Source organism: Chionomys nivalis, chromosome 23 (assembly GCF_950005125.1).
Source record: "Chionomys nivalis chromosome 23, mChiNiv1.1, whole genome shotgun sequence".
NCBI classification, from domain to species: domain Eukaryota; kingdom Metazoa; phylum Chordata; class Mammalia; order Rodentia; family Cricetidae; genus Chionomys; species Chionomys nivalis.
Window position 1 is genome coordinate 13053572 of NC_080108.1, and position 13220 is coordinate 13066791.

At 37.4% G+C, this 13220-nt stretch overlaps 1 protein-coding gene across 8 annotated transcripts in view; it reads left to right on the forward strand.

Annotated features, from left to right (window-relative positions):
- Positions 1–13220, forward strand: part of Cpeb1 (cytoplasmic polyadenylation element binding protein 1) — an 88515-nt gene that overhangs the window by 8970 nt on the left and 66325 nt on the right. For all 8 annotated transcript variants that reach the window (XM_057755943.1, XM_057755942.1, XM_057755940.1 and 5 more), the window contains exon 2: positions 10767–10935. Coding sequence is in view for 5 of the 8 variants with exons in the window: in XM_057755937.1 (XP_057611920.1) it covers positions 10767–10935 (169 nt within the window). In the remaining 3 variants the exon portion in view is untranslated. The remainder of the gene's footprint in view (positions 1–10766; positions 10936–13220) is intronic.

Genomic DNA, 13220 nt, shown 5'->3' on the forward strand with positions numbered 1-13220 from the left:
GATCTCTGTGAGTTCAAGGCTAGCCTGGTGTACAGAGTTAAGTTCCAGGACAGCCAGGACTGTTTCACAAAGAAACCCTGTCTCAAAGAACAGAAAACCAAAACCAAACAAAAACCAATTTCACATAGACAAAATATAACCCATGAACAATGTAATACAACACTCGGGAATCAAAAAGTTACCAATAAAAAGCTCCTTTCTCATCGTATGGCAAAGACTACTCTGAGAATAAAGTCCCTGCTTGCAGGGAGTCAGTAATCTAATGGGAACATGAATATATAAACAAGTAATCTTCTATATTGTAAGTAAAAGTAAATATATCCAATATACAAAATATAACATGGGTAAGTAGGTGTGTAAAAAAGGCTTTGCCAAGACAGGCTTAGAGAGGAATGATATTATGTTTAAAAGGAATGATGTGGCCGTCTGAACAGCATGGAATAGAAGCTGACTTTTAGAGAACTAGTACAATATCACTAAACTTTTAATTCAAAGGTGTACTATAAAGGAATATACGGGAGAAACAAGAGCATCTGACTGTAAAAAGGTATGCATGGAAATAGTTAACAGCAAGGCATGGCAGCCTCTCAGCAGGTAGAAGCACTTGATATTGACCAAGATGACTTAAGTTTGATCCCTGAGACCCACATGGTAGAGGGAGAGAATCCGTTCCCAAGAGTTGTCCTCTGGCCCTTATACATGTGTGTGCACACATGCACACACACACATACATGGGGAGGGAAGATAAATTATTTTTTTCCACCATTTTTCAAGAGTTTCTCTGTAGCTTTGGAGCCTGTCCTGGAACTCACTTTGTAGACCAGGCTGGCTTTGAGCTCACAGAGATCTGCCTGCCTCTGCCTCCTGAGTGCCGAGATTAAAGGCATAAACCACCACCTGGCAAGTGTGATATTTTTAAAAGAATAGTCACAGAATTTTAGTGAATATTAAAATCTGAAGGACAAGAAGAAAATGATTAACAACCAACATCCATTGGTGGGATTACCATGCTTGCTCAGGTGAGACTATTCCCTAGTGTCGACACCTAAGGTTTAATTACAGTCAGAAGATACAGGGAAGAACCTTGGAAGCAGAAGACAGCAGTAATACCTACTGCTTGAAATCTTTGCCACATGTCCATAAGTAGTATTAACGAATAAGTTGTGATTAACCACATCTGTTAAAAATGAAGAAATGTCATACTGTCTGGCATATACCTGTAATTATAGTTATTTGAGCGGTCGAGGCAGGTCAGCCTGGACAATTTAGACTCCCTCTCAAGAATTTGATAAAAGGATACTTATGTAGCTCAGTAGAAACTCAAGTCACAAGGCTTCAGGTTTAGTCCCAGTACTGGACTAATAATGAATAAGCCAGATCACCTGCGTGCGGGGGTATCCGCCTTAAATCCCATTACTCCAAAGGCGGAAGCAGGTGATCTTTGAGTTGTAGACCATCCTGGTATACATATCAGGCCAGAGGAGGCTATGTAGCCTGTCTCAAAACAAAACAACAATAATAAAATTTAAAAAGTCAGACCCCAGAGAGTAATATTACCTGTTACATGACTCCATTTGTAAGAAGTCCAAAGTAGACAAAACTGCACTAGGATATATTTTAGTTGGTAGGGTGCTTGCCTGTCATGCATAAGGTGTCCTGGATTTGATTCCTAGCACAACATAACACAGACAGTAGTGCTTGATGCCTGTAATCCTGACACTTGGGTGGTATAGGCAGAAAAACCAGAATTTCAGGTTTGTCCTCTACTACATAGCCAGCTTGAGATACTTGAGTTCGTGACTCAAAAATCACAAGTAAATATGTGACCAAGCCAGATTGGTGACAACAGAAATGAGCTCTAGGCCATTGAAAAACCTTGTCTCAACAAACAGGAAGATTGACCACTGGCTTCCACACTGCAAGCACACTCAGAAGAGTAAGTCCTTGGGGGATGGGCTGAAACATAAAAATGGAGTATAGAGAATAGGAAAGAAAACAGAACAATTTACAATATAGAATTCTTTAAAAAAAAATCTACCAAGTAGAAGTAAAGTATTTTTTAAAATAATTTTTTATTTTATATGCATTGGTGTTTTGCCTGCTTGTTATGTTTGAGGGTCTCCTGAAACTGAAGTTACAGTTTTTACCTACCATGTGGGTGCTGGGAATTTAACCTGAGTCATCTGGAAGAATGGTTGGTGCTCTTAACTGCTGAACCATCTCTCCAGCTCCAGTAGAAGTGTTTTTATTTTCATATGTTGTACTCAGATTTATTCAAATACATGGACATTTATTAAGTTACATGCTTAATTCTCATTCCCTTTGCGGGGTGTGTGCTAGCTTTCAATTAAAATACCTTTTAAAAAAGAAATCTAAGTTGGTTTCTAAGATGAAGAGATTTTTCATGCTGTGTTCAAGGAACTTGGTCTTTTTGACAGAAATTCTCAGTGCTAGATATGTGAACCCCTGCGGGTCTCCAAAGTCAAATGTGTTTCATAATTTTAAAATACCGTGGACTTTTACCTTTTTTTTCTTTTTGAGACAGAATCTTATAGCCCAAGTTGCTCTGAACTTACTGTGTAGTCCAGGTTGGCTTCAAACTTGTGACCCCCCCTCCCCCCGCCACCTCAGACTCTCAAGTGCTGGGCTTATAGGAATGTGCCACCACTCTTGGTCCCATCAGTTGCTTTTAAACTGCATTGGTGTTTGCACTGATGATGCGTAAGTGGTAGGGGTAAATATCGCCACTGGCACCTTAGTATAAATCATGGCAGTGCCAGTAAAATTGTGGCATCTATCATTGAATTTTTCATACAACACCAGCAAGCCAGTTTTACATAAAAATGTCCTTGAGGAAGCAATAAAAAAAATCAAGCTTGCTAAATCTTGAGTATGTACTGTGACAGGTGGGAAGCTAGTGGAGAGCACTGCTGCTTCAGACCCCGGTAGAGTGGTTACCACCGTATTTCTGTGATTTTTATTTCAAGAAAAATATATCTTCTACTTGAAAGAACACTGACAAACTATGGTTGTTCAACTTACGGTATTTGTTAGAAAGAATTTTTTTTTAAAGTGAACAAAATGTGCTTTTTTTTTAAAGTGAACAAAATGTGTCAGTCTCTTCATTAGAAAACTAGACAGTGTGTTTGTTGCCAATGGTAAAATTTTGAGCTCAGAAAAAAAATTAGAATTTTGAAAAACATTTATTTGATACAGTATATAATATGCTTAAAAGACTCCTGGTGAGAGTTGTGATACTGTCTAAAGAAATATGTTGGGCTGGAGAGATGGCTCAGTGGTTAAGAGCATTGCCTGCTCTTCCAAAGGTCCTGAGTTCAATTCCCAGCAACCACATGGTGGCTCACAACCATCTGTAAAGAGGTCTGGCGCCCTCTTCTGGCCTTCAGGCATGTAGACAGAATATTGTATACTTAATAAATAAATAAATAATTTTTTTTAAAAAAGAAATGTGTTAACCCTTAGACTGTATGCAGAACTCAGTGAACCCATATTTATCACATAATTGGCATAAGGTATTACAAAGTCAGATGTGGGTTAGAAAACAAGTCCATCCCAAATATGAATTGGACTTACAGATTTTAACAGCATCAGAGGAACACATCCATATGCTTTCAGTTGTCAGGCTGCCATTAATCTTTAAGGAGGTAATGCTTATAAGGCTTGATGTATCAAAAAGAATAATCAAAATTATCTGAAAGTATCTTATTTCCAGGAACTAATCTGAAATTGAATTTTCTTGATATGGTTCAAAACAATACATGTCAGCAGGTTAAATAAAATGTAGCCAACTTCTGTTAAATTAGTGTAAAAGCTGGAGGCAGATCTGGAGCTATGGCTCAGCAGTTAAGGGCACTTGCTCTTGCAGAAGACTTGGGTTTAGTTCTCAGAACCTACAGGGTTGGTAACTACTGTCTGTAACTCCAATTCCAGGAGTACTTTACAATGTTAATTTAAAAAAGTTGTTTCCCCCAAATTGACACAGTTTCAATGCAGCAATAGCATCAAAAAGTTTTGATGAGAAAATGCTAACAGGTGTGTCTGCATCCAAGCTCTTGAGATCCATCCTTAGAAATGTTAGGGGTGTAAAGAGTTCTGAGGCTGAAATATTTAAGAACTGTAGTCCTATATGAGAGGTTTTCCTGTTTGTGTTTTTCATAGGAACATACAGGCAGAAAGAAAATATCCTGAAAGGTTCAAGAATTGCCCATTGAACTTGTTTGAGTACAGTAAACCTAAGCAAAAGTCAAAGTAACAGAAAATAATCTACATAGATGCCTCCCAAGAACATTATACCAAAATGTACTTTGGCAATTTGCCTTAGACTTATACTAAATATACAGCTGAACATTTATAGTCAAGAGTTTTATTTTTAGTTTTTGGAGACAAAGTTTCTCTGTGTAGCCTTTACTGCCTCAGAAATTGTTCTGTAGACCAGGCTGGCCTCTTAACTCAGAGATCACCTGCCTCTGCCTCCTGAATGCTGGGATTAAATTTGTGCATCTCTACTGCTCAGCTTGACTTAATATTTTTTAAAAGGCCTGAATGTTCCAGACCTTAACTAAGGTGATCCAATTAAATGAAAAATTTCTTATTCTCAGGGGAAAATTTTAGTATAAACACAGTTTTTAGAAGTTTCTCTAAATTTTAATCATGGACTCCAGCTTTAAAGCTCTCATTTGGTCTCCTTCAAAGAAAGAGCTGGTCTGGAGGTGAGGGGGAAAGGGCGGGAAGCTGTAAACAGGGTATATTGTTACAAGAAAGGAATCAGTGTTTTATAAAAAGAAAAACACTCAAGCATACATCATTACTAAGGTGTTTTTTATATCTGTGTTTAACTTTAGCCCTATATCTGTACATTTTAGCTTTCATTATGTTTTAAAGCATTAAAATACATATATTTGAATAAGTGAAAAAAATAAAAGCATCATGATTCTTGGATATTCTCAATGCTATTAAATATAAAAATGTTAATACATGTAAATACTCTACTTGGTAATTTTGTTATAAGTCCATGTATATTTATTTATGTGGAAGATTATTAAGTATAGTCATAGTAAATATAAGTAAAATATAGTGAATATAAGCAAAACATTAGCACAGTATTCAGTGCTACTGTGGTTTTATTGTTGTCCTTGTATGTATATGAATACATGTTTGTAATGATTTATGCTAGGTAGACATACTAATTATTATAGTTTTCATACTGATAAGACATGCACACAATTCTTAACTACAATGCACTTTTGTAAAATATTTAAAATGATTGAAGATTTTAAGCAGACATGAATTTTATTGAATTTTAAGAGTCTCATTAAGAGCATAGTTTAATCATGCATAGAGTCATGTTGCTTGTGGTACAATATGTCACTGGAGAAGTCCTTCAAACAACATAAAAGTTCCTGGAAATCATTTTTTATTTCAGTAGTTAGGGATTTTCGTTCAAATGTAGCATAAATACCATTACAAAACTAGATTATTTGACAAAATTTTAGAATATATTTTATTCTGATAATACCAAAATAGTTGGAAATATTATCATGAGTAAAAATTCAAATTTAAAAATAGAATTATTTTAAGTGTCCAAAATGTTTACTCTTAGAAAACAAATGAACAAGGGGTAATGTTTTCCTGAAAACTAAAGACAAATGATAATTAGACATTAAAAACTCTCATCTGTAAGAATAAACTGTATCCTTAATCAACAAACTTGAATTTGTATTGTTTTGTTTTTATTTTGACAGGGTTTCTCAATTAGGTAGACCAGGCTGACCTCAAACTGCCTGCTTCTGCTTTCCAAGTGCCAAGATTAAAGGCGTGCATCACTGCTGCTGGCCCAAACTTAAATTTAATTTTAGCTTTTTAAAGTTCATGGGGGCTGGGTGGTGGTGGCGCACAGCTTTAATCCCAGCACTCAGGAAGCAGAGACAGACAGATCTCTGTGAGTTCTAGGCCAAACTGGTCTACAGGAGAGAGTTCCAATGGTTCCAGGACAGCCAGGACTGTTACACAGAGAAGCCCTTGAAAACAACAACAACAAAGTTTGTAGAGGACTAACAGTAATTCTCTTGAAGGTTTCGCTAGTGTAGTTGTGTTGTTGAGTAAAAGCAGGCTGAATAAAAACTAGAGATGGTGATTGAGTGTCAGCCAGCAGGGTTTTGACCTGAGGGATGGTCGCCACTTGCTTGGCCTAGAACACATACTCTCTGAAAGCAAGGCCAGGATTTTCCAATAAAGCAGTTCTAGATTTTTTTTCTACCATATACACAATGCAGTGATTTTATTTTTGAGCAAATGTAATCTTCATGGGGTGGATTTACGTTTTTACCCAGGTAGAATGGTAAATGTCTATAATCTCAGAATTTGGATCATGAGTTCTAGGCCATCCTGAATTATAAGATCCTGTCTCAAACACACTTTAGACAAGTCATAATTGGTAGTTTGAAACCACAGGTGTAAAGTCAAACAAAAGGGAAAAACCCACCTCGTTTATGCTAAAATAAATAAATGTTTCTTGATGAAGGTAGCTTGAATAAGACATTGGAAGCATACATGTAATAGTGATATCATTACCTACATGGAGTGGGACATCTGCAAAAGTAAATTATTTACTGAGAATTCTAGCCATTTAATTTGTAATTCTGTAATATAAACTCTACCACTCACTTTTTTTTATACCTTAGGGGTAACTCAGGCTCACAGTAATAGAAGGTGGTAGATTTGGTGTTTATATCTCAGAGCCTATGACTTTGTCTTTTTTAACATAAGGATTGACATTTTAGGGAAGGAATATTTCATTGTGCAAAAAGAAAAATGATTTTTTTGTAGTCTGAACTTCTGGAGGTATAGTCAAGGCTCAGAGCTGTAGAAAAACATTGTTTTACCCTTAGAATATCAGTTGATACTCCTTGAGAATTGAGGCCTGATCTAAAAATAGTTTGTGTTAGTAGATTCTTCATGAGGCATTCTCATGACATGTAGGTAGGCAGCACTAGTTTTATCCTGAGGCCAGTTTTTTGTATATCATCAGTTTTAAATTTTAAAAGAATTAGCATTTTTCTCTTTCTAGTATTGCCGTGTAAACCTGTTGACCCTTGAGTTTAAAAGTAGTTTATCCTAAATTTTTGATTCATGTAAAAGCTTAATTTTTTTTTGTCCATAATAAAAGACTTAAAAGACAAAAGCTCGCCAATGATCTCATTTCACGGCAAAATATACCAAAACAGAAGTTATCAGGCAGTAAATTAAGAAAAATTCTTATTACAGTAAAACATTGTTCTGAATTCAGAACTACATGTTGCTAAAAGTTAAGATAAACCAGTGGTTCTCAACCTTTCTAATGCTGTGACCCTTCACTATATAGTTCCTTATGTTGTGGTGACCCCCAACCATACAGTTATAATTGTTATTTCATAACTGTGTTTTGTTACTCTTTTTTTTTTTTTTTTTTTTTTTTTTTTTTTGGTTTTTCGAGACAGGGTTTCTCTGTGGCTTTGGAGCCTGTCCTGGAACTAGCTCTTGTAGACCAGGCTGGTCTCGAACTCACAGAGATCCGCCTACCTCTGCCTCCCAAGTGCTGGGATTAAAGGCGTGCGCCACCACTGCCCGGCTTGAATTGTAGTGTAATACCTGATTCACAACCACAAAGGGGTGTGACCCACAGGTTGAGAACCACTGAGTCAGACTCTATAAAGTCAATGCTACTTAACTATGGGAGTAAATAGTTTCAGTTTTGAAAATGAGAAATACACATTCTTTTAATTGGTACTTTAAAGGCATCAGTCTATTTTATGTTAGCTTAAAGTTTTAGATAGTTGTGTTTGCATGATATCTTTAGTATTTTAACTAAGCTTCAGAAATCAAATGATTAGGAATGGATACCCAGGCAGAGAAGGTCCTGGGGTCATCAAACAAATAGTTGCCTTAGTGTTTTCTTTTTCTTTTTGATTTTTCAAGATAGATTTCTGTGTAGCCTCGACTGTCCTGGAACTTGCTCTGTAGAGCAGGCTAGCCTCTAACTCACAGAGATCCTCCTGCCTCTGCCTCCCAAGTGCTGAGATTAAAGGTGTGCACAACCACCCACCGCCTAGCAGTTGCCTTAGTTTTTAAATGCATTTTTTCTCACTTAATGATCACATGAATCCTTTCTTCAGAGATCCCTGTAGTTGCCTCTGACTCATGGTGTATTTATATTAGTACTGGTAGCATTAATTTGCTCAGCACGTAATTAGGTGCCAGGCACTGTGGTAAGTACTACCTGTGAATGAATTCAGACTCCACATGCCACAGTATTATACTTTCATGTGTAGTGTGCGCATACGGAAAGTAATAGACTTTTAGGGGTATAGATCGAACACCTTGATTATTTTTATTCTAATTTCACAGTCACCTTAAAAAAAGACCTGTAATTTGTGTACATAAGGAAGGGGGCATGCCAGATGACATTGGGCCAGTTCAGAAATATGATACATCTTCCTAATGGTATTAGGAATGAGGCAAAGTGGCTGGACAGATTCTTTAAATAAGTTTTTTTTCAAGCTACTTGAAATAATAAGCATTTTAGACCTTCTTCCTGAGGAATGACTTTCTCTCAGAAGGACTCCCAAGTCTGCATGTGTCCCCTAGACTATTATCATATTTGTCTCATTGGTCCTCATCTCTCCTACAACTGCTGTCAGTCTGTTAAGACTTACAGCTAATGATTTTCTTGCCCTCAGAAGTGGCCAAGATCCTGAGATTTTATTTATAGCCCTTGCATTATAGTAAACAAAAATTAGAGTTTTTTCATTGTTATAGGGTGCTTAATATTTTTTTAGTAACTTCTGATGTAGAAGACACACTCCTAACTCCTTAACCTGGTTTATGAAGCTTTTTCAGTTCCTCTCTTTGGTACCTAACACTCTACTGGAACACTTTTTATAATGTCTTCCTGTTTTCTGTGTTCTTTAGACCTCTTCCTTTATCCAGCTTCCCAATACATTGTGGATTAGAGGGCATAATATGTTCCCAGCATGCTGTAGCTTGTGTTGTTTGTTTATAACATGACCAGATCTTAGTTCATTGTCCAGACTTTCAAATTGAATCTTTGTCTCACTTGTTGACCCTTGAGGTGTTGCCTATAGATAGAAGATAACTAATTAATGTTTATTAGGCAGTGAATGAATAAAGTATATAGCCTTACAATATGCAAATTGTAAATGCATTCCTTTATGAAGTTATAAAGTGAAGTTGAGTATCAACTTACTTAGAAATGTACAATTCTGAAAAGAGTGGTGTGACTTGGTAGGGTTTGGTAAACAGCGTTGCAGAATTGAGTTTTCTGGTGGCCTTTGAAAGCTTCAGAGGATGTTTTCAAAAGCTTAAATCTGAAGTAGGATATGAAACTATCCATTCAATACCATTCTGCAGTTTGTAAACTATAAATACATTTGGTCTTTCTCGTGATCACCTGGATTTTTAATAGGCTAGACAAATAACACTGTGGTGTTCTGTTCTGTTTTGATGAGAGAAGCTGTAACTGTGTGCTGGTTTTCCTTACTTGTTCTGATTTGTTTTTTTCTTCCCAAGTTATTTGGGAATAATTGCAGTCCTTAAGCTGATCTTCCTTAGAAAGTTAATTCTGTTCACTGGCTGTGGAGTCACATACTTGTAATCCTGTCTGTTGGGAAGCTGAAGCAGAGGATAGCTTTGGTGTCCACCACTCCCCAGCTGCAGGCTGAGGATATATTGAATTCCGGGCTGGCATTTCTCAAACAACAGTTAGAGATCAGGGTAAGGGTGTAATTTCAAGGAGTTCTGAGTCATCTATGTGAAAACCTTTCTTGAAAAAAGAAAATTCAATCTGTCAACCAATGTGTCATTACTTAAAACATGTGGCCTTGAGTGCAGAAAATGAAGGAACTTTCTGAAAGGTGAAGAATGATACCAGGTAGGTAGCTGCCCTTGGTACTAATAAATAGTGATACTGAAAATTTTCTAGAGAACACAGGGTAGTTCTTATGTAGGGCTCATTCATGAGTCTAGATCTAAGAGTATTGTTTTTTCCAGCGATGCCTTATGTGACTTTTCCTGCTCTTAAGCAGGTTTATGTGTGCCTCTAACGACTGTCTTACCTTCGGGTGCTGCTAGTCTGTTTTGATGCTTGCCACATGTGCACCAGGCACCAAGCCTTATACAAGTCATCCAAAAGTTGGTAGGTCATCTTTGCCTGTTTCACACAGTGGGAGCTGAGACACAGGTGACCTGATATGTTTAGGGTTTTTACAGAGGTGAAAGGTTATTTATGAGAGCATGGAAAACTTAACCAGTGGAGACACCACTGATAAAAATGTCTCTCTCCCTTAATATGTCATCTTTTTGTGACTAGCTTCTTTCACATTTTCAAAGTTTACCATGTCTCAGTACATTTATTTATGTCAAACAATATTCCATTGTGTGGACACACTGAAGATTTCAACCAAGTCTGTCTAGTTCTGAAGTTCATGTTATTGCTTACATGTCATGTTAATTCCTATGTGTGTACTGCTGAATTAAGAGGTTCTTGAGGAAACGCCTTTATGCTTTAGCTGGTACAGTATTCTGAGTTCTCTGTTCATAATAAGTATTTATTCAGTGCTTTGATATGTAGGCAATAAACTGAAGTCTTTGTTATATTTGTAAATTCATGGTATTGTTTAAAATAATAGAGTCAAGTCTGTTTATCATTCTATATGAGTACAGAAAACCTAAGCATGTTTTCTCATGTCTAGGAAGAAGAAACAGGAAGGATAAAAGATTGCTGGGACAACCAGGAAGTTCCTGCATTGTCTACATGTAGCAATGCCAATATTTTTCGAAGGATAAATGCCATCTTGGATGATTCACTGGACTTCAGTAAAGTCTGCACAACACCCATAAATCGAGGAATTCATGATCGAGGTAATTGAGATTTGAAAAATGGGATGCAGTAGGCTAGTCTGAAACTACTGCTAAGTAGTGTGTTCCAAAGGTCTTCATTGAGAAGCCTATTAAGAATATACTGAGTGTCTGACGGTACTTGCCCGATTTCATGATTTGCATTATGGATTGGACCCCTTTGTATGTGGAGACTGCCTGTGATTAGAATAAAGGTAATCTGTTTTGTGTAATGTACAGGAAGGGTTGAATTAGAAAGACTGAAAGTCATATTTATGTGTGGAGTGGGGATGGTGCAGACACATAATTCTAGCTTCTTAGGATGTGGAGACAAGGAGAAATAAAAGTTTGGGGACCACCTGGACTACATAATAATTTCAAGGTCAGCATGAGATAACTAGCAAGCCCCAAGTGTTAGTCTGGGTTTGAGCCCCGGAACCACAAAGGAGTGTAATGTGAGCCATATTGTTAAAGACTTGGAGTAGCTTTTTAAATTGTGGGGCTGGAGACATGTCTCAGTTGTTAAGAGTACTTGCTGCTCTTGCAGAGGATCTGGGTTTGGTTCCTGGCACCAACATCAGGATGCTCACAACACCTGTAACTGCACTTCCAGGGAATTTGACATCCTATCTGGTCCCTCAGGGCACCAGGCACACATGGTGCATATACATATACATATATCTAAGCACTCACATATATACATAAAAATAAACCCTTAAAAAAGTTAGAGTTGAAATAAATTTATTATTTAGTTCAACATACATAAACTACTGCTTTGTCAACATATAACCAGTATAAAAATGGCCTAGTAAGCTGTGTTTCTGCTCCATCACTCTCCGTTCTATTCCTTTCACCAAGCGTAGAACTCATGGTTTTTGGTGTCCTCACCCCCAGCTTCCTGGTAGACTGGTAGCTAACAGTACCCAACAATCCTGTTTCCACCCTTCCCTAGTACTAACATTATAGCCACATATGGCCACCCATAGCTTCTTGTATGGATGATAAGGATCTGAACTCAGGTTCTTAAGCCTGTGCAGCGGTCTTTCTTACCCACAAAACCATCTCCCCAGCTCAGCTCTCTCTTATTAGTACTGACTTGAGAGTGAAGTGAATTCATCATAGTTGATTAGTTACATAGAGTAACCACATGTAACTGGTACCAACTGTGTTGCATGGTGCAGGCCAACAGACATGAAATTTTCCCATGTAGGAGACTGCTGATCAATACGGGAGGGGCAGCTTCTTAAGATAACTCTTGTCACGAAAGTATGGATGCCTTAACAGCATTTCATAGTCTTTTGAAGGAGTTGCAACATGTCTTAAGAATGTTGATGGAATGGTTTTTGTTTTTTTTTTTTTTTTTTTTTTCGGTTTTTCGAGACAGGGTTTCTCTGTAGCTATGGAGCCTGTCCTGGAACTAGCTCTTGTAGACCAAGCTGGCCTCGAACTCACAAAGATCTGCCTGTCTCTGCCTCCCGAGTGCTGGGATTAAAGGTGTGCGCCACCACCGCCCAGCCCTGTTGATGGAATGTTTAAGTCATTTTAGAAGAAAGAATACATTTTTGTAACAGGCCTGTCTTTGGACCTCCAGATCCTGAATAATAACACAGAGTTTTTATTAATTATGAAAGCTTGACCTTAGCTTAGGCTTGTTCCCAAGCTCTTAAAACTTAAATTAGCCCATGTATATTAATCTATGTTCTGCCACGTTACTAACAAGTGACTGACTAACTTCTCAGTACCATACGTACTCCATGTCTGGCTGGTGAACCTCCGTTGCCTCAGATTCTTTTCCAGAGTTCCTATCTCTTCCCAGAAGTCCATCCTAGCCTCTCCTGCCTGGCTCTTTATTAAACCAATCAGAAGGTGCTTTAAGCAGGTGCTTTAAGTTATGTTGTTTAAGTAGGAAAACTGGTAAAATAAAGATGAACATACTAAGTGAATTAATCCAGTCTCAGCAAGACATATCTTTTATTTCATACATAGACCCTAGATTTTTGTATAGGTACATAAAAATAATGTGTGCATATATGACATGAAAGTAGAAGCAAAACTGCCTAGGAGAATAAAAGAACAATTTTTTTCTTTGTTACTCTGGTCTTTCTGAGTTTGCAGATAACACTGGGAGGGGGAGCCAGCTTTCAGACCTCTCATGACTGATATATCTGGGTCATGTGGTAAATCTATTTTTTGTTGGTTTGTTTTTGAGGAACCTTCATACTGATTTCCATAGTGGCTTGATTATATTCTCACCAGCACTGTAGAAGGAGTTACCTTTTGTCTACATCCTAGTTAGCATTTGTTGTTGG